The sequence below is a fragment of the Panthera onca genome, chromosome A2 (genome assembly GCF_046562875.1).
Source record: "Panthera onca isolate mPanOnc1 chromosome A2, mPanOnc1 haplotype 2, whole genome shotgun sequence".
Classification (NCBI taxonomy): Eukaryota; Metazoa; Chordata; class Mammalia; order Carnivora; family Felidae; genus Panthera; species Panthera onca.
In genome coordinates, this window is record NC_138340.1 from 53,651,214 (window position 1) to 53,674,228 (window position 23,015).

Consider the following 23,015-nt stretch of genomic DNA (forward strand, 5'->3'; position numbering starts at 1 on the left):
TGAGACAAAAAACATTTAAACCAAAATTAAAATCTTAAGAAGAAAAAAAAAAATAAATAAATAAATAAAAAAAAATAAAGCTGCCTGACAGCAGTTACCCATCTAAACTGTTTGTCACAGTGTAAAACATAGGTCATCAAATGGAAAACAATTCATAAAAAGCTCCGATAGAGGTTGTCATAGATTATCATCTTTGTCAACATTCTCACTTATAACTTGAATAAGGTAACCCTGAGGAAATACTAAAATCATCATAGCCTGTTGTGAAGTGCATACTCTTTGTATCAGAGGAAATCCAAGCAGAGTAAATTTCTTCATTGTATTAGATCAGTGGAACTGACACGGGTTCTGTTATTTTAACTTCTTTTGTACACCCTTAAATTAGGCCTAAGAAAGTTGTCCAGTAAATGTCCCATGTCCTTCTACTAGTGTTGAATATTTGCAAAAGTATATGTGATAGTGAATGAATCAGACTCATTCTGAATGGAACTAAATTTCCATAAACATCTACTGGATTACCCCTTCTCATAGATGCAGTTTTGCACCTGTAACTAGTTTAGAGACACAGGAATTACATATGCATCTGATAGCAACTGCTGTCCAACTCCAGTAACCTCAGAATTAAGATCATGTGGCTATTTGAGTACACAGTTTTTTAGACCCATGTAATTTTTATCAGGGTAAGAGATTTGCCAACACAAGATTGAGATTCCCACAAGCGGTGAATGGTTTACATTATAAAGTAAATTTAAAACAGTCAACTGTCAATTACCTACATGTATCATTATCCCTTATTCCCTCATGCCAGAATTCCTGTACAGCCTTTTAGCTGACTTTCTAAATGAGAAGCTTCAGCTATCCAATCTAATCTGCCAGATAAGTGGTCCTCAGAGCCTATCAGACTAATACGTATTGAGCGCCTACTACATACAAGTAGTGCACATGGTGAACAATGTGATTTCTAAACACCTCTGCCTGGCTCTCAAAGCCTTTTATACTCTGTTTCCACTTTGTATATTTTATTTCCCTCCACACCCCAGAGATTGGTTTGCCTTGCTATACTTGGGCTAATCACATTGTCCTAAGAATAAGCCGGACTCACTCTTGACTCCAAGCCTACCACATCCTGGAATGCCTTTCCTAATACTTCCATATTTTCAAATCCTCCCTATCTTTCAAGGTCAGGTTCAAGTAACCTTTATGCCATGAAGCCTTTTCTTAATTCGTCATTGTTTTGTTGTTGTTGTCGTTTAATTTTTTTTTAAGTTTATTTATTTTTGAGAGAGAGAGACAGAGTGCAAGCAGAGGAGGGGCAGAGAGAGAGGGAGACACAGAATCCAAAGCAGGCTCCAGGCTCCGAGCTGTCAGCACAGAGTCCTGTGCGGGGCTTGAACCCACAAACCATGAGATCATGACCTGAGCCGAAGTCGGATGCTTTCCCGACTGAGCCACCCAGACACCTTTTAATACATTACTGTTAATTGTTCTCTCTCTCCTCTAAACTGAAAATATGTTCAGAATAGATCTCCTCTCCCTCCTCCACTGCTAACACCCTAAGCCAAGCCATTGTCTCTTGCCTGGATTGCTATCCCACTCTTTGACAGGTTGTCCTGCCTCTGCCCTCACCTCCCAACTGCTTAGCCTCAACCCATCATGCAGAGGGATCACCTTAAAATGTAAGTCAGATCTGTCAGTCAGCTAACAACCCAGCATCAATTCCTCACTTCATTTAGGATGAAATCCGAGTCTGCCTCCACCCCAACCCCACCCTGGTCAACATATCTGTCCTTTCCTCACTCAGCTCCAGCCACACTGGCCTCCTTACTGTTCCTCCCACATTCCAGACATGCCCCTGCTTTAGTGCTTTTGCTCTAGTTCTTGCTCCTTCCTTGAACCCTCATTCTCTGACATCTTCTCTTGTCAGCTCCTTCTAATCTTGGCTCAGATATCACTTCTGGTAAGGACTGCCTCTACCCCCACTGTTGAATTCTCTGTCCTCCCCACCATCCTTCCCCTTCCCCTTCCCCCTGCTCGGTATTCTTATTTCTAAAGCACTCATCATCTTCTAACATAACATATAATTTACTCATTGTATTTATTGTTTATTGCCCACATTCTCACACTAACATATTAACATGTTAACTAACATTAACTAACATATGAAGGCAGGAGTCTTTGTCTTGTTGGCTCACTCGCTGATATGTCCCAAATGGCTAAGACATGTTCGGTAGATGGCCGGGCTCATTAATACTTGTTAAAATAAAAAAACAAAACCCTCTATGTTGATTGGTATCACACTATTTAGCCTTTAATTGAAGACTGCCTGATACTATTTTCTGCTTTATACATTCCCCTAGTCCAAATTATATAGTCATTGAAGATAAGACTCATGTTTTATTATCTTCTTTATTCCACAAGTATCTAACATATAATAGGTATCTAATAAACTCATTGTTGACTTATTAGTACCAAGTTGATCTGCTGCTGTAGCTTACCAGCTCCTGTGCTCAGACACTGGAATATGTTCAGGAAGTAAAAACAAAAGTTTAGTGTACATGCCAACATATTATTCTAAAATCCATGCTAATATAAACAAACCAACAACATTATATATGTTAACAACCAGGTACAAATACATTTTGAATTCCCTATTATGCAGTGATTTGCATCATGTGGCTCTGTTGGTTTGAATTATCATTAGTTGAATATCATGTGAATATTTGAATATCATAGGTTTGTGAATTATCCCAATGCCTGACTTCTTTTGCAGTCCTGCCTACCTTTTGATACATCCAGTATTCATTTGACTTTCAGGAGACCTATTTGCTAGCAGTGCTAAAAAAAGCAACATATTTGATTAAGTAACCAATATCCAGTATGTAAAGCAGTTAGCACAGTGCCTGATATGTAATAGGTGTCCAACAAATTTAGTTTTGTCTTCTCACCCCTAAAATGGAAGTTGCAACTTGGGGATAATATAGATTTTCATTATCCATGTTATCAAAAATTTTCTGTTACCATGATTAATTAAGTCAGACTTACTGTTTACTTGCTTACAATCTTTTCCTTGGCAGTTCCCCCCCCCCCAGAATATTTAGGTGTTATCTGATAGATACATATTATTAATCACAGTTCCAGAAGAAAGAAGCCCTGGTTCAATTTCTTGTTTGGCAAAGAGCCAATGGCAAAACTGTTTCAACAAAGAGCAACAGTTGAAATACGCTTCTGTCTTTCTCAGGTTCCAGACATGTAAACACCATGGCTCACCTTACTTCTTCTCAATTAAGTCACTTCTTTTGGAAAAAGTGAAACGTTCATTATTCTTATTTTTGACTTTACATTAGCAGTTGAATATTTTTTTGGCAATTGAAGATTTTTAACATAAGATTGTTGGATATTACTTTACTGTTGTCTCATGCTTTACCTAAAACCCTGATTTTAGTTTTTAAAATTTTAAACCTGTTATATAGACTGTCTGGGAAAGTTAGCTTAATTGACTAAAATATTATCCTAATAAGAACCAAACTTGTCAGTTTGATGTGAGTATGGCCAGATTTATATAGAAATCTCTGCCATTTACAGAGAAGTCTCTTTGCCATTGATATAACCACATTTCTAGCCATTTATAAGATACAAACAATTGGCCTAGGAGAAATTGATCCAGTTTGCAAGCATATGTCCTAATGAAAATTTAATCATTTTGGGGCGCCTGGGTGGCTCAGTCGGTTGGGCGGCCGAATTCAGCTCAGGTCATGATCTCGCAGTCCGTGAGTTCTAGCCCCACGTCAGGCTCTGTGCTGACAGCTCAGAGCCTGGAGCCTGTTTCAGATTCTGTGTCTCCCTCTCTCTGACCCTCCCCCATTCATGCTTTGTCTCTCTCTGTCTCAAAAATAAATAAACGTTAAAAAAAAAAAATTAAAAAAAAATTAAAAAAAATTTAATCATGTTTGATATCATATACATTTAGTTACTTTGCTTAAGGAAACCCAGGTAATCTAAGGGACATACTGTATGATAGAAACAAGTGTCTTTTCCTTGGAATATATTTATCAATAATAATGCAAATCTTAATCCTCCCCTTGGGTCATCATAATTCAAAACACATCTCTACCATGAAGTTATCCCAGATTAGTTCAGAACATATTAGTCTCTTTCTACTCTACATTTCTAAGGCACTTATTGTCTCTATCACTGGTTTGGTCTCTATACTGCCTTCTCTTATAAACATCTTTCACCTTGGTAAGCTTCTCAAGGTCAAGAACTACATTATAATGTATTTCTTGTAAATCCTGAAAAATACCTTGCATATAGTATTAGGTAATTGGTTATCTTGATTTGAGATAGTTTGGGTTTTATATTACTGACTGAGCATGTACTGAGATTAAGATATTGAGAAAGGAAAATACCAAAGAAAAGTAAAACAAGGAGAGGCTTTGGGAAGAAAAATACTGTACTAAAATGTAATGATAACTCTTCTAAGAAAAAAAGGTTTATGAAATAAATTGTTGATACAAAGAAGAGTTAGATAATTACCATAAAACTGGTAGCTTGGATTTAAGCCACTGACTTTATTTAATTTAAATAGAATGTCTCAAAAGACAACTAATCCAAAAGTGTTAACTTCCCAAATATAGGACACCTGATGTAGGCATTAATATTTGTGAAAAGATTCCCTGCATTTAAAAAAAATACAGGGTTCTTGTAAAGTAGAATAGGCCTTGCATATAAGCCAGGCATATCTAAAGCAAAATCAGGGGCACTGGGGTGGCCTAGTCAGTTAAGTGTCCAACTCTTGGTTTCGGGTCATGGTTCATGAGAAAAGAGCCCCACATGAAGCTCTCCACTGACAGCATGGAGCTTGCTTGGGATTCTCTCTTTCTCCCTTTCTGTCTGCCTCTCCATCACTCATTCTTTCTCTCTTTCTCAAAATAAATAAATAAACTTCTAAAAAAATAAAGCAAAAACATAACTTTTAATACTCTTTAGGATACAATGTGCACCCTTTGAATTTTTACCTTACCTGTCTCTGCTGATTTGAGAACCTTAGCTGAATATGTATTTAGCCTGTATTATACAATGAAGCCAGTTAGAAAAATAGGTAGTTTATTAAGACCGATTTTAATACCATTTTACAACTTCTGAATTTAGAAAAATTCTTAAATAAATACACTAGAAATTCTATAACAATACTTTTAACACAAATGAAAGAGTTTTTGTTGGCTTATGTATGTGGTCTGCATGTTTTTTTCTATCAACTCCTACTCCCAAGACCATCTCTCCTATTTAAGCTTTTTACCAAAGTATAACATACATAGAGAAAAGTATGTAAATCATTTTCACAAATGAACAAATGTGTAATTCACACTCAGATAAAGAAATAGAACAATACCAGCCCTCTGGAAACCTTCTGACTATTCTAATTTCTAACCCATGGATCAGTTTGCTGTTTTGGGATTTTATATGAATAAGTCATACATTGTTTACTCTTCTGTCTGGATTCCTTTGCTCAGTATTTGTTTGATAATCACATTACTGAATATAATTCCACTTCATTCTTATTACTGTATTTCATTGTGTGAATATATCAAAGTACATTTATATGTCCTGTTGAGGGGCATTCAGGTAGTTTTCCTTATTTCAAATAGTACAACTACGAATATTCTCATGTAGGTCTTTCAGTGAACAAGGGTACACGTTTCTGTTAGATGTATATGTAGGCCATATGATGTGTTCAGCTTTAAGAGACACTACCAGACAGTTTTGAACATGGCTGTACCATTTATACTTCCCCCAGCAGTATCTGAGTGTTCCACTTGGTCCACATCTTTACTGGTACTTGACATTTTCTATCTTTTTCATTTTAGCCATTCTGGCACCTTTATGGTAGCATCACATTGTAATGTTTATTTCCCTTTTTCTGATAACTAACAAATTAAGCACTTAAAAATATATATTTATTATCTGTTTAGCTCTACTTTTTTGTGAACTGCTTGTTCAGGTCTTTTGCCCATTTTTACATTGGGTACTTTAGGTATGAGTTCTTTTTTTTTTTTTTTTTAATGTTTATTTATTCTTGAGCAGAGACAGCACATGAACAGGGGAGGGGCAGAGAGAGAGGGAGACACAGAATCCGAAACAGGCTCCAGGCTCTGAGCTGTCAGCACAGAGCCTGACGTGGGGCTTGAACCCACGAGCCGTGAGATCATGACCTGAGCTGAAGTCGGACACTTAACCGACTGAGCCACCCAGGTGTCCCGGAGTTCTAAAGCATACTTTTGTCAAATATACCTATTGCAGATATCTTCTCCCATGTGTTGCTTTTTCATTTGCTTAATAAGAAGTTTTAATCTTAAATATAATCAAGATTATCTAATTTTTCTTTTATAATCAGTGCTTTTTATATCCTGTCAAAGAAATTTTTGCCTACTCCAAGGTTGATGAAGTGTTACTTGAGTTTTTGTTTTAAAAACTCTTTTGTTTTATATTTCACATTTAGATCTGCAATCCACATGGAATTGATTTTTGCATATGTTGTAAGGTAGGGGGTGATTCACTTTTTTCCATATGGATATACAGTTGACTTCATTTATTGACAACATGTTCCTTTTCCCAACTACACTGCAGTAACATTTTGGTCATAACCTAAGTGACCATATACATGTGGGATTGATTGTGGACTTGCTCTCCTGTTGCATTGGTCTATTTTTCTTTTTGCACCAATTAATGTGTTATCTTAATTTACTGTAGTTTTATAATTGGGTTTAATATCTGGTAGTAAAATCCTCCAGCACTGTTCTTTTCTTCAAGATTACCTTGGGTATTCTTGGCTCTTTGAATTTCCATATAAATTTTAGACTAAACATGTCAGTTTCTACACCAAAATGCTAATATTTTGATTAGAGTTCTTCTGAATCTAGGGGCGCCTTGGTGGCTCTGTTGGTTAAGCGTCCAACTTCGGCTCAGGTCATGATCTCACGGTTCATGGGTTAGAGCCCTGCATCAGGCTCTAAGCTGATAACTCAGAGCCTGGAGCCTGCTTCAGATTCTGTGTCTCCCTGTCTCACTCTGTCCCTCCCCTGTTTGTGCCCTCGCTCCCTGTCTCTCTGTCTCTCTTTCTGTCTCTCTCAATCTCAAAAATGAATAAATAAACATTATAAAAATTTTTTCTGACTCTAGATAAATATGGAGAGAATTGACAGCTTTATAATATTGAATATTCCAGTCCCTGAACACAGTATATCCTTTCATTTATTTAGATACTTTTTTTTTTAAATAATAGTCTTGAGTTTTGATTATAGCAGTCTTACACATATTTTGCTAGATTTTTCCCCCTAGGTATTTGATGTTTTTGATGTTATTGTAAAAATCATTTTTAAAATGTCATTTTCCATTTGTTGCTGGCCTATAAAAATACAGTTCATTTTTGAATATTGATTGACCTTATATCCAGCAACTTTTCTAAATTCTCTTATTAACGGTAATGGTTTAACTTTTTTATACACACAATCATGTCATCTGTGAGTAATGTTAGTTTTTTTTTTCCTTGTCTAATCCTTGCTGTTGTTTTTTTCCCCGTTTCATTGGATAGGATTTCCAGTACACTGTTGAATAGAAGCAGTGATAGCTAGTGTGCTTATCTCATTCCTGATCTCAAAGGAAAACTTTAGATATTTCACCATCAAGTATGATGGCTACTTTAGGTTTTTGTTTGTTTGTTTTTTACAGATGTTCCTTATCAGATTAATGAAGTTACCTTTTCTTCCTAGTTAAGAGATTTTTAAAATCATGAATGAGTTTTGAATTGTGTAAAATGCTTTCATATAGAATATGTTTAATAATGCTATAATAGCTCAGGAGGAGTATTTAAACATGAAAATATTTACTATTTTTACTGTTACATTTTACTATATACTATTATATACTACTATATAATACTATGGCTATTTTAATATCACATTGTAATATTTTTTGAGATAATATATAGTATAGCTAGTGAAAATCTGCAAATCAGCCCATAACCACTGGAAATCTGGCTACATCTGTTTTGACACTTTTGTTCTCATGTTTGTTTAGCTTATGACTATTGTCTTCTCATTAAGGGTGCTTGGCACAGTAAATTAAAAACAAGAGTACACAGAAGCATAGTGTATCACATCATTTTGCCAGACTAAACAACTCTAAGTAAGACAATGCCTTCCCACTCTGATAATTTCAGGCTATTAGAGATGCTTCAGTAGTAAAGCATTATTTAAAACCGCTACAACTCTTATCTTTTCCTGGTTGCAGGAGGGCCCTTTACAAGATTGGAGAGGTGAACAAAGCAAAGAGAAATAGTACTCTGGCAGATCTTTGGTGGTCCCTCCTTTCTGAGTAGTTACAAACTCCTGGACCATTCCCTTAATTTTTTCTTTTCCACTCAGTGTCCTCTCTCCTATTTTCATTCCCTTCTCACTACAAAGCCAAAACCAAAATATGTCAAAGGAGCAAGCAGGAGAGAACATTCCGATTTTTTTTTTCTGACCTCCACATTGTTCCTTCACTTGCTGCTCATACGTGCTTAGTAAAGTAGGAATTTCAGCTAAACTATAGTAATAACTGTTCAACAGACTTAGCTTTACTGTTGATTAGATTACTAGTAAGCCTCCCTTTAGAAACACGTGAAGGTAGTTTTAGTAAAAGACCCAAGCTTGAGTTAGTTTGACCATGATGAAAACGAGGACATGAATCTCCAGCTCAGGAAGCAGAAGAAAAGATGGTCACAGATGAAGGCATGATCCTGTTATCTTTCCTGTCTCTTGATACCTCAGGATTGGATTAAGCAAGCTATATAAATAAGACGTGGCCCAGGCAAGAGAAAATGAACTCTTGAAAAACTTAAGTGAATGTGTCCTTGTCTAAAAGCTGGTGAAAAGTGCTTTGTTGATCTGAATGTAAAAATTTGCTATGAGACCTTCTGGCTCATTATAAAGAAAAGTGCATATATGGTTACATACTGGAATGCTTCAACCTCTGCCAAGGTTCCCAGTGGGAGTATCAACGGGGAACCAGACCACAGAAGCATTGCATTTGGGTTTTAGTCTAAGTTAGAGAACAGAATGAAAATATATTTTCTTGGGGCACCTGGGTGGTTCATTGAGTTGAGTGTCCAACTCCTGATTTTGGCTCAGGTCCTGATTCTAGAGTTGTGGGATTGAGCCCCACATCAAGCTCTGCTCTATGCATGGAGCCTGCTTAAGATTATCTCTCTCTCTCCCTCCCTCTGTCTTTCCTCTGCTCACACATGCACGCGCACACACACACACACACACACACACACACACACACACACACTCTCTCTCTCTCTCTCTAAAATACATTTTTTTTTTTTTGAAAATAAATTTTCTTACTTTGAAGGAACAAATGACACAGCAGGTAATCCATTTCTAATCCTTTTAATTCATGGTGTACAAAATAAGAGGTTCTCTGTTCAGAGAAACCAAAACAGGATTCAGACCCTAGTACCTATTACCTGTTGACATCAGGCAAAGCAATTAACCCCTTTCTGTCTAATGTTTTCAATCTGTTGGGTGATAATAATTGTATTATATTTATAGATTTAAATTATATATATGTATACATTTATAAATTTTACACATAAACATTTAATAAATTATAAATTACATATATAATGTTTTTAAGGTACAGTGCCTGTCATGTAAGTACTTCAGAAGTATTAGCTATTATTAAATTTTACTTTTTCCTGCTTTACTGATCAAAATCAGTGATACCAGTGAAGGAAAAGAAATGAATTGATAGAATTTGTTTTTTAAATGCTTGAGCCAAAAGGACAGTCAACTATTGATCAAGTACAAAAAATATTTTATGATCTTCCTTTATTTTACTTGATACTACATTAAAATTTTCTCTACTTTTCCAGGTTTTATTGTATGATAATTCCTTTTAGGAAGACTGAGAAATAGGCAAGGAGTATATTTATTCCCTCTGTTCAGTGACACTACAATTAAAAGATATTTAACTTAATTTTTACTTATATGAAAGTAATACTTGTACCCAGTTTTCAAAGTCAGGATAAAGCTTCTCATGAAGAACAGTGACCCTCAGTCTCACACCCAGTTCCCATTCCTCAGAAGTAAATTTTACTTCTTTTAAACATTTCTCCTGGAACTTACCTCTATGTCTTTAAAATAACATGCTTATGCTGCTAATTTTAAAAATTGTATTCATTACCCACTGACTTCCTACAATGGAAGATAAGAGGTTAGCCCTTTGTCACCACACCCCTTTTCCCAAAACACAAACTTCTTCCCCCCAATCATGACTCCCCCCCCCCATCTTCATGATGCAGCTATTTGTAATTGTAAGTGAAATAAGTTGTCCGTGTCTGCATCATCTTAGCTTTGGAAATACTGCTTCCAGTTGAACCAGGCACGGTATGCTACAGTTGTTTCAGATCCTGAAGAGCTGTTTATTTTTCTGAAGTTAACTTTTTTTTTTTTTAACCAGAAACTTTTTGCTCATTTTTGCTGTTCCTTTTCCACATATTAGGTACTCTCAAACTCTCTGAAAGTAATAAGAACTCTAAATGGTCATATATATCAGGGATTCTGATTTCCTGGGTGATGTCACATGGCTTTCTTCACTTTCCTGTTCTCTTCCCTCCAGGCTGCTCGAGAACTATTGTCCTGTAGTCTTCCCTTTCACTCCTCTCTGGTATTTAGGGCCTTTGTTTCCTGGATGCCATATTTTCTTTTTGTTGTGGTGTGGAACTAGAAAAAGTACATGGGGGGGGGGGTGACTTTTTTTGAGCACTGATATTTCTGAAAATGTATAAAATTCCAAGTTGGAAATAATTTTTTCTTTGAATTTTGAAGACTTTGCTCTGTTGATTTTCTGGCTTCCAGTATTGTGTTCAACAGTTCACTATCATTCTGGTTCCTGATCCTTTATATGGGACTTTTTTTTTCTGTCTGGTAGCTTTTAGGATGGTGTCTATAAAAAAGAGCATTAATCTTTTTATTTTCTTTTTAAGTTTATTTTGAATGAGAGAGAGAAGGGCTGAGAGAGAGAGAGAGAGAGAGAGAGAGAGAGAGAGAATCTCAAGCAGGCTCCACGTTATCAGGACAGAGACTGACACAGGGCTCAAACCCACAAACTGTGAGATCATGACCTGAGCTAAAATCAAGAGTCAGTCACTTAACCAACTGAACCACCCAGGCACCCGGAGCATTAGTCTTTTTAGTGATTCCTTTCTGCGTGGCTTAACTAAGAAGTCCTTTCTCTCTTGGGTATTGTTGTTCCTTGTTTTTTGTTTTTGTTTGTTTTTAAAATTTTTTTAATGTTTTTTTTTTTGAAAGAGACAGACAGACTGTGAGGAGGGGAAAGGCAGAGAGAGAGCGAGACACAGAATCCAAAGCAGGGTCCAGGCTCTGAGCTGTCAACACAGAGCCCAAGGAAGGGCTTGAACTCATGAACCACAAGATCATGACTTAAGCCAAAGTTGTTGGATGCTTAACCAACTGAGCCACCCAGGTACCCCTGGATTTTATTGTTTTAGCCAATGTAAATCCTTGCCCTTGGTCACTCTATAGTTAAAGAAAACTTGAGGGACAGCTTGATAACAGTTTTCAAGTACAAGTGGTAATGGGCAAATATGCAGAGAATGGTAACTGTGTGTTTAGAAACAGGGTGGGGGGGGAAGTTACAAACTCCAACATAGGTTACACCATCACTTCCCAAACTATTCCATCAAATGTGAGGCTCCTCAGATGTTGCATACTGTGCCTTTCTTCTCCTTTGTACGTTCTTATGAATTATTAGCATATGAGCCTTAAGAAGTTCTGCATAAACCTGTTTAACCTTGCATGACCTAGCATTTCCGAAATTTATTTGCTTACCAAATTTTTCTTTTTAATTATTTTAAAAGGAACATCATTAACATATGTATAACACAGTTGGAGAAATGCCAGGTAAGACCTAGACTTTCCTGGCTACAAAAGAGCAATTAAGCATTGGAATGAGTAACTGAGAGAAGCTGTGGACTCCTTTTCCAGAGGTCTTTAAAACAGGACATCTGTTGAAGGCGTAGTCCTGTTTGAACAATAGGACTTTGCTAGTGTTTCTTCCTCTTCCTGTCCCCTAGTGGTAGCTTTGGAGGCCACGAGCCCACCTTTTACATGATTCTAGTACTGTGGTTCCTGATATGTATAAGAATGACTGCTACTACTAATAATTATATTTATTGAGAACTTACTAAGTGCCTGGCCCTATGTTAGGTGCTTTACACATATTCGCTAATTTAATCTTTGTAACAACTCCATGAGGTAGGCAATATTCTTTTATAGATGGGTTAATTAGGGATAAAGAGACACAAAACTGACCCAGCAATAGGTCAAGATTGAAGCCCAGAGCATCTCACATGATAACTGGCTCATTTACCTCCATTGTTAATGTTCAGAACGGCAGCCCGCAAAAAAATAAGTAACTTATGTGTATTTTTTATGTAAAAACTTGGACTGATCTCTCTATTAGATTTGGACTTGCTCACTCTATTAGATTATTCCCTAAACCTTTTGATGAATTCAGAGTTTATTAATTTTTGTTAGGAACAAATTCCATTACAGATGACTTTACTCTAATTTGCCATCCAGTTGCATGAGACTTCTTGCCTTCATAAATTTGATGTTGTTCCTATATATTAAGACCCCCAAAAATCTGGATCTGTGAAAATTGGGACAATCCTTAAAAAGCCCCATTTTCAGCATATTCACATATAGTAACACCTTTGTAATGTGATGTAGAGAACACTAGGGTAGGAGGCAGAAAACCTGGATTCTCACATGGTCAGCTATGTGCTATGTGCTGTGGGCAAATCACTTTCTCTCATTGTCCTAATCTGTCAAATGAGGGACTTTGAGTATCTCAAAGAGGCCTTTTCCACTCTAATATTTCAAGATGATTTTTGTCTCTGGGTATCAGCTATCATAATGGGAGAAGACTTAAATTAGAAACTTCCCAGGTCAGTTTACACCGCAGAATGATTTGCATGAACCAATGGGAGGGGCTGGATAAGTAAGCGGGAGCCATCCTGCCGAGTACTATATTAGAAGAGATTGAAAAAAATTAGTGACTTAAATGTCTCTTTAAGGTCACCTCCAACAAGGCTACTGAATTTTAGAGAATCTATGGAAGTCTTTCTCTTTTTTAGTATATGTGCTGCCCAAGCGAGCACAACACCTTTCTCTAAAGTTAAGTTTTATTTGATAATAAATAGGGGATAGTATATCCCCAACCCTCTGTACTGGCACATCCTAGGTGTTCACTGAAGGCTTGTGGAAATTAATTGTTGTTTAGGATAGAACAGTAGGATCAGAAAGAGAATTTGTTTTTCTAACCAGTTTAGAAAGTTAAGAAAAAAAAGTTTAGAAGGTGAAGTGTGCAGGCTATGGCATTTTCAACCTTCTGGGTTCATTATCCACCTTTACTACTTAGTAACTGTGTGTTCTCCAGCAAGTTAGATACTTCCATGTCTCACTTTCCCCTTTTCTAAAGAGAATTATGAGTGTACCTGCCTCGTGGGGTTGTTGTGAGGATTAAATAAACATGGTCCAAGTGTTGTATTTGGCACAATACTTAGGAAAGATTTAGCATTCTGTTAATATTAGCTAATGTAATTAGCTAATGTATTAAGGAGATGCAGTGTTTCTCCAGAAATTCCAATAGAAGTTTTCCTTAGGGGACAGCGTAAAACCCAAAGGTAAACCACATAGTTCTGGTGCTTGATTTAATACATTATCACCTTTTCTGGCCACTTCCATATTCCCAAATAATGATACATTTCCATATAGAGAGGTTACTTTATTTTGGCATGATACTGGTTGTATTTTTGTTTGAAATACATTATACTTTGGAGTATTGTGCACAGTCTGCTCATTGACTATAATAGAGCATAAAGCCAAGTTTGAAGGTTTAAATAAATGGCACAAATTCATGTCCTTGCTTACAATGTCTGCCTAAAGACTTTTGCTTGAAACACAATTAAGATTGTGAAATTGATGGATAAACGCTGATGCAACCCATTCCTGTCACCCAGCTGGAAAGTTAAGACACTTATCCCTGAGAAGGGCTGTTGCTCATGAAAATATTTTGTTCATTTGTTCTTTCATGGGTAATTGCACAGAGTAACAAAAAACACCTACTCGACTTACAGCTTGGCAGAAACAGTAGCTTATGTTTTCTAGAGACAAAATTAGAAGCAGGCTCCCTGGACCTATCCCTAAGTCAAAATAAAATAAAATGTCTAGGAAACCACTATGCCTCCCAGTTACTATAGTCCATAGAGTAATATTGTTTAGGTCAGTATGTCCCAAAATAAAAGGACAGAGAGAAGTGAAAGGAGAAAAGGAAAATATGTATTTGAGTTAATATGTTTTTGTAGAGATGAAGAGGCAAGGTGTTTTTCTTTCTTATGTTGTCTTTCATATGGGGCGGGGGGGAGAATTTATAGGACCCTAATCTTGTTTCTGCAGTTATCAAGAGAAAAACTGAATGCAGTATACTTTGTTGAGGGGAGAGGTTACAGCTTAAATTGTATTTTACTTACAATATTGAAGATTAACATCTTTTCTAGGGGAACACAAGTGTTAGCAAAATTACATCATTGAGAGAGTATCTTCATTCTTTCCCTCGCCTTTTATTTTTTAAACATTTTTATGCATTTTTAATTGTAATTTTTATTTATTTTTTAAGTAATCCCTACACCCAACATGGGGCTCAAACTCACAATCCCAAAATCAAGAGTCACATGCTCTACTGTCTGAGCCACCCAGGCACCTCTACTTTTTTTCTATTTTCACAGAAAAGTGAATACTCATTCTACTCTTCTCTATAAGGTATCATTCAGTTGGCAGACATTTAGTGAGCAACAACTGTGCATAAGGTGTAAAGAGAAAACAGAAAAATAAGACACCGTCCATTTAGAAGTTGAAATCTGAGGGGCTTCTGGATGGCTCAGACAGTTAAGCATCCGACTCTTGGTTTCAGCTCAGGTCATGATCTCAAGGTTCATGAGTTCGATCCCTACATCCAGCTCCTCACTGATAGTGTGGAGCCCACTTGGGATTCTCTCTCTCTGCCTCTCTCTGCCCCTCCCCGACTCCCATGTGCACGCACGCTCTTTCTCTCTCTCAAAATAAATAAATAAACTTAAAAAAAAAACTTGAAATCTGATAGCAGAGATATTTATCCAAATAATTATATCAGAATTAAAAGGGAGGTACAAAGAGCTGTAGGGACGCAAAGAATTTTTAAGTTGGAGACTTCATGGAAGGTTTCCTGAAAAATGTAGCATTTGGATACTATGGGATTTCCCACAGTGGGAAAGACAGAGGGATTGTGACTTGTAGTGATGGGGGATAGGAAGAAAATACAGCAGCCTTGGCATGAACAAAGATGAGCAGACTAGGAAATGTGCAGCATGTTTAACCTGCACAAATAATGTGATATGCCTAAGTAGAGAGTACGCCAAGAATGGAAATGGGGTTTGGGATCACTAGTGGAAAATAAGTAAGTTAGGACTCTGTCGGGGTGGGGGGAGGGGCCTTGAATGCCATGTTAGACATTTAACTTATTAAATACAATGTATGAAGGTCAGAACTTCTCCTGCATTTCAACTAATATGCCCTTACTAGAAGAGGACAGAAAAAGTGTAGCATTCTGGGGTGGGGCAGGGGGAGTGGGAAAAGGGAGGGATGACGAGGTGGAGCACAGGGAATGTTCAGGGCAGTGAAGCTATTCAGTGTGCTTCTGTGATGATGGATACATGGTATTATGCATTTGTCAAAATAGCAGAATGTACAACACAAAGAATGAACTGGAATGCAAACTGTGGACTTTAGTTGATAATAATGTGTCAATTTTGGCTCATCAATTTTGTGACAAGCATACCACATTACTGCCATGTGTTAATAACAAGGGAAATGCAAGTTAATAATAGGGGAAACTGTGTGTGTTTCAGGGGTCAGGGAAAGTGAGGAGGGGAATAAAAGTATATGGGAACTCTGTATTTTCTGCTCAACTTTTAAGTAAACCTAAAACTGATTTTAAAAATAAAGGCTATTTTGGGGGCACTTGGGTGGCTCAGTCAGTTGAGCATCCAACTCTTGATTTTAGCTCAGGTCATGATCCCAGGGTCATGGGATCAAGCCTTGTATCTAGCTCCATGCTGAGCAAGGAGCCTGCTTAAAATTCTCTCACTCTCCCTCTGCTCCTCCCCCACCCACCCCCCCACCCCCATTCGCATGCCCACACTCTCTTCTCTAAAAAATAAAAAATAAAAAAAAATAAAGGCTATTTTTATTTTTTAATGTTTATTTATTTATTTTGAGAGAGAGCGAGCAAGCAGGGGAGGGGCAGAGAGAGAGAGAGGGAGAAAGAGAATCCTAAGCAGGCTCTACGCTGACAGATTCAGGGCTTGATCTCATGTGAGGTCATGACCTGAGCCAAAATCAAGAGTGGGAGGCTTAATCACTTAACCAACTGTGCCATCCAGGTGCCCCAAAGCTATTTTTTTAAAAATGGCATTCTTTCGGCCATGAAATATACTACAGGTACCATTTTTTAAGTTAGATATTACATCTTTAAAATCACATGAATTTTTCATTCTATTTGTTTATACATAAATGTCTATTTTAACATTAAAATTTTCCCCAAAATTTTTCAATAAATTAAGTGACCCCTTGGAGTATGATTCCTGTATTAAGAAGCATGGCTTTGGTTGACAGGGCGTTATTGAAGTCATAGCAACCAATTTTTCTTGCAACATAGATTTTTTTTTGCATCCTTATTTTTATTTCCCAGTATTCATATAGATGCTTATACACTGCCTTTAACTCAGTCAACCGTTATTTTGTTTGCAGATGAACTTTGCAGCAGACATGAGAAATAGTTGATAAACCCACTTTCATGGATATTAAAATTGAGACAAAAGAGGTATATTTTGATAGGAAAGTAAGTTATACCCAGAAAAGGAGATAGAGAAATGTAAAATAAGCTTGCTGAGGAGAAGGGCAAAGTAAGTGGAGTGACCTGGGTTAGTTAGGTTTAAATGAATTGTGAAACAGAGGGCACAGTTTGATGGGTGCCCTTGTCATTTAGAGCATAAATGTTTTTCTGGATGTCATTGAGACCCAGCATGACCTTTAAGCTATCACCAATACACATTCCTCTTCTTGTGTAGTGTTTATACTGTGACTCAGATAACAGGGTTGTTTGGGTACTTATTTATGTAGATATTCAGACATGTGAACCCGCACGGTGCCTAATGAGTCCTCTTGGAACCACTGAAGCACATTCATAGGACAGTCTCCTTATTTGTGTTTTCAAGGCACTTTGTTTTCCTCATGAAGACCGCAGCTGGAATCTTTAACCTCATGCAAGAGTCAGCCTTTGAGAGTAAATTCCTTAGCTCTCTGCTTGCTGGGAAAAAAACCAAGAGGCCCCCTGACAAATACCCCTAGGAGAGTAGCCCTTCCTCCATAAACTTTTTTCATCAATGAGAGAATGAAGAGATTATATACAGAATAGGATCCTGGGTCCATCTTGAGTTTGAATCCTCTGTTTACCATCTATTGGACACTGGGAAAGTCACTTTACTTCTCTGGTCCTGGTTAATCTATAAAGTGGGGATAAGATCTTGGGTTACATGGAATCAGAGATAGAATGTGTCTGGTATACGTGAAGTACTTCAATAAATATTAGTTCGCTTCTCCCCCTTCCCTGCCTCGTTCTGCTAAAATTTCACAGCCGCCTCATCACACAGCCACCTCATCAATTCATTTGGTATTTAATATGAGCACCTAGTATGAGCCAGGCCCATTGCTAGGTGATAGAGATATGACTACAAATAAGACACATAAGCCTGTGATTTCAGGAGCTCTCGGGTTTGTGAACAGTTCATTTCTTTGTCTCCAATGTTAGCAGTCCCAAGTTCACACAGCTTTTCACTAGTGTTTTTGACCAAAAAGTTACCAGTTAAAATACTCAGTGACTGCCTTTTTGGCACCACTTTGAAGAGCAAACTGGTTTCAGGACAACCAACGACCCATTAGGTACCATTTGGGTTCACATGTCTGAATATCTACATAAATAAATACCCAGAGAGGTTCCTACTGCATAAAGGTTTAAAGTCCACACACTCTGGTGCCTCACAAGTCCACATTAAATACTAAGAACTAAAATCCCTCAGGGATTTCACTCACTGTGACCGCAAATCATATTTTGAAAAATGTAGGTGGCATGTATCATCCTCAGCAGGCAATTGATGAAACAAGTTATTTTGCGGTCTTAGAATACATATAAGTGTTTTTACCTTTGTCTTTTATACGTTTTCTTGTTTGTGTTTTTGTTTTGTTGTGGTTTTGGTTTGAGGGTAGTTTAAAATTAATGCTGGGCTAGATTCTCATTTTGACATTCACTCATTTATAATCAGATATGTTTCCACATAGCTCTAACCTTTCCATTCTCAATATGAAGAACACTTTCTCCTCTTTAAGGAAAACTGTATGCACAGAAAAGATAAATATTTGAGGAAGTTCTCATAGAGGGATCTTCCCTTCTTTAAAAGATTCACTTTTGAATTAACTTTAAGAATAAAATTATTCTTGGGGCGCCTGCATGGCTCAGTTGGTTGAGCGTCCGACTTTGGCTCAGGTCATGATCTCACAGTTCGTGAGTTCGAGCCCCACGTCGGGCTCTGTGCTGACAGCTCAGAGCCTGGAGCCTGCTTAAGAGTCCGTGTCTCCCTCTCTCTCTGCCCCTTCATGCTTATACTCTGTCTCTCTGTCTCTCTCTCAAAAATAAATAATCATTAAAAAAAAATTAAAAGAATAAAATTATTCTTGAGGCACCTAAGTGGCCCAGTTGGTTGAGTGTCCAGTTCTTGATTTTAGCTCAAGTCATGATCCCAGGGTCATGGGATTGAGCCATGTCTCGAGCTTCACACTGAGCACAGAGTCTGCTTGAGATTCTCTCTCTCTCCCTCAGCCCCTCTCCTCGCCTGTGCACTCTCCTTTCTTCTCTAAAATTAAAAAAGAAAAGTTTAAGAATGAAATTATTCTTACAATGCAGTTAAGGAATAAATTTTTACCTAAATTTAATGTGCCAAATTTTCTGTCACACAAGACCATTATAAACACAAATAGGGGAGCAAAATTTTTATCCTGAAGAGAAAAATATTTAGGATCTCTAACTTCGAGAAAGTAAAACTGTCCCAGAACTTTATGCCTTTAAAAAAATCATTAACAAAAAAATTAATAAATAATAAAAATCATTAGCATACTTGATTTGATGATCTTCTTTAGGAGATAACAAGAGCAGGACTGTTTGTGGGACATTCACATGGGCACGCTGACCACATTGATACTATTCTAAGGTTCTCTACTGTGAGTGATATCCTGGTAAGGGATGGCTTCTTTCCTTTAGTAAAACAGCCTGGACAGCACTCAGAAGGTGGTTATGTGTTCTTCTCTCATTATGGTAACCTAGATGAGATCACTGAACCAAAGAACCTTTAAGTTCCCTTCCTGTATATCTTTTTAGAAGATTACTCTGCTCTTCAGGACTAACTCCATAGCTGTTCTTCTTTCCATTTCAGAAATTACCATGGTTGACACAGAGATGCCATTTTGGCCCACCAACTTTGGAATCAGCTCCGTGGATCTCTCCGTAATGGATGACCACTCTCATTCTTTTGACATCAAGCCCTTCACCACTGTGGATTTCTCCAGCATTTCCACTCCACACTATGAAGACCTTCCATTCACAAGAGCAGACCCAATGGTTGCTGATTATAAGTATGACCTGAAGCTCCAAGAGTACCAAAGTATGATGTTTATTTTCACTTTTCAGATGGCTAAGACTAAAATCGTTCTAACCTCTCAACACTGGAATAAATGCTCCAGAGACTAAAACTCTATAGAAAATATATACCATTCATTTATTCATCCATTTATCTCTGAAATGTTAGGTATTTACAGTATACCAAAAAGAAAGGTAGTGTGTAAATCCCCAGATTATTCTTTTTTCCCCTCCTTCCTTCCCTTTTCCTTTCCTTATTTCTTCTTTCCTTCGTAGGAGCATTTTCCAGCATGATTACATTGCCAGGTTTATCTCAGGCTAAGAGTCCATCACCCAAACTTTGAATTCTTTTGGCTGCTTAAGTTAATAAGTAACAGTTTGCTACTTTATATAACTTATGATCACTAAATTGCAAAGTTGTCCATTTTTCCTAATTCTGCAGTTTGAGTAACTTATACTGAAACCTGTTTCTCTGCACAAATTTAAATTTCGCCATTGTAGTCTATTGATAAATCTTCCTGCCATTAACTAAATTCATGTCAAAACATCAGACTCAAGACAAACCAAAACTGCACTTTTCAAGATAAAATGAATTTCTGTGATGCTATTTCCTTGATTTTATCTTCATGTGCTGAAATGCTTGTTTTCCAAAGCCACCTCCGTGTAATTGGCAACCATTACTTGACAATAAGAACTTCCTGTATTTCTAGTTTTTTTCAAAAAGATAAATAATATACTTCGTTATATTTGCATGGTTTTCAGTTAGAGCCTAATATGGAAATTTAATAGGCCTGATCCTACCCAGCAGAAAGGAGCAGAAAGGTAGTACTTACTTGCCATGGGTTCTCTCACTCTCTATCAAAAATTATTTTACAAACTACCTTTTCTAACACAATATTGTTGGAAAACCTGGTCTCTTATTTTTCATGTACCTTCAAGCTGGGCATTCCAGTACCTTTTCCACAGCATTGGTTGCTTCTGTGTTTCTTTGACAAGAGTGGTTTAAAAATACTTCCTAAATGCAATATTTAAATAAAAATATAGGAGCACCTGGGCAGCTCAGGGGGTTAAGCGTCTGACTTGGGCTCAGGTCATGATCTCACAGTTCATGGGTTCAAGCCCCGCATGGAGCTCTGTGCTGACAGCGCAGAGCCTGGAGCCTGCTTCAGAGTCTGTGTCTCCCCCTCTCTCTGACCCTCCCCTGCTCACACTCTGTCTCCTTCTCTCTCATGAATAAACATTAAATTTTTTTAAATAAATAAAATATATAATTTAATATTGTGATGAATGCCAAATACAGCACATTATGTAACAAAATAACCTTAATGGTCTCAGATACTATGTGGTGTCTGTCAGAGCTTTAGTACTACCAGGTATTGAAGGGTCATAGAACCACAGACCTAATACCCTTCCCCATTTTATTTTTACAGGTGAAGCTCAGAGGTGTTGTGACTTGCCTGTGGTTACAAAGCCTACTTTTTCCTATGTTTTGTTTTCATGTTCCATAATGTTTCTACGCTTAAATAATAAACATGGCAATAAGGGAGACTTGCCACAGTGCCTTTTTAGCAGTTTGTCATGTGATAATTATCTGCTCACATTTTTCTGTACACAGGTGCAATCAAAGTGGAGCCTGCATCCCCACCTTATTATTCTGAAAAGACTCAGCTGTACAGTAAGCCTCATGAAGAGCCTTCCAACTCCCTCATGGCAATTGAATGCCGTGTCTGTGGAGATAAAGCTTCTGGGTTTCATTATGGAGTTCATGCGTGTGAAGGATGCAAGGTAAAAAAAAAAAAAAAAATTTTTTTTTTTTTCAAAAAATTTTCTGACAGTTTACTTCTTATTTCATTTCTTGTTGTGAACACACAGCAAGGAAATGAGATAAAATTGTCAAACTTTTGTTTTGGTAAAACCCATTCTTCAAATGATATATTTGAAAACCTAAGAAAATCAGTGAAAGCAGAGCTGCTTTGCCTCACTTCCTTCTCTCCAAACTGGTCCTTGAGCCACTGATCTAATTCAACCCTTGCATCTTGCAGATTAAAAAAAATAATAAATGAGTTGTTCAGTATGTCATGGCAAGATAGCAATGAGGTGACCCAGAACCCAGATTTTCTGAATCCTCTAGTTTTGTTTTTTTCCCCACTATTCCAAGTGATATTTTGTATATGTAAGGCTTGATAGATTAGATAGATAGACAGATAGATAGATATGTTTATTTGATACCTAGAACAGTCCCATGAGGTTGAGCTTATTTATGGCCACCTTACAGATGTAGAAACCCACCCATGGTCATCCATTAGGAAGTGGCAGAACTAGGGCTAACTAGAATATATATCTTACAATTCCTTAACCAGTGCTCTGTGTTTTCTTATTTCACATTGGTCTGAGACATGTATGATGGACAGGCAAAAAGATAGAACTGTTTTGGAAGAGACATACTGTTTTTCCTCAAGTCCCTTCTTTGTGAAAAGTGTATTTTGGAAAGCTCAAATATTTATTAATATTCTGCCCAATTATTAAGAAATTCTTAACCAACTCATATTTTAGTAAGTAATCTTTTAACATAATTTTAAAATACTCAGTGAATAAAATAGTAAAAAATACTATTTGTTATATACCCTAAGGTTCAGAATATGTTGTTCATAAATATTTACCTTATAAAATAAACACTGCTTATATAAGATCCTATTCAAACCTCAGTTGGGCTTTTTATTCAGAATAAAAGCGTACAACAGCAGTTAGGTAGGTGTTAGAACATCTGGGTTCCTAACTGGTGTTAGAACATCTGGGTTCCTAAGCCAAAACAGAACTTAATATTTATTGAATATCTACTATGCACCAGATATTGTATAAGATGCTTTTTTTTTTTTAACCACATTCTGCCTAAGTTTTTGCATCTATAAAATGATGGGGTTGAATTAGATGATCTCTAAAATCTCTTTAATTCAGTTTATTTTTCTAAAGGCAACCTAATAAAATGAAAAGAGACAAGATTGTAGTCACCCAGCCACCTGTCCAGAGTTACTAGCCAATCATATAAACCCTCAGTCACCTCATGTGTAAAATGACTCGGTTGAATTACTTATCCAAGGTCTTATTCATCTCTAAGGTCTAAAATTCCAAAATGACTTTTTGAAATACTATTGGCAGAGAGATAC

At 37.0% G+C, this 23,015-nt stretch overlaps 1 protein-coding gene across 5 annotated transcripts in view; it reads left to right on the forward strand.

The window, feature by feature from the left end:
- The window catches only part of PPARG (peroxisome proliferator activated receptor gamma), a 134,779-nt gene that overhangs the window by 64,713 nt on the left and 47,051 nt on the right, over window positions 1-23,015 (forward strand). For all 5 annotated transcript variants that reach the window (XM_060631794.3, XM_060631792.3, XM_060631795.3 and 2 more), the window contains 2 exons: window positions 19,649-19,876; window positions 21,467-21,636. In XM_060631794.3, the coding sequence (XP_060487777.2) occupies window positions 19,657-19,876; window positions 21,467-21,636 (390 nt within the window). In that variant the 5' untranslated portion in view covers window positions 19,649-19,656. The remainder of the gene's footprint in view (window positions 1-19,648; window positions 19,877-21,466; window positions 21,637-23,015) is intronic.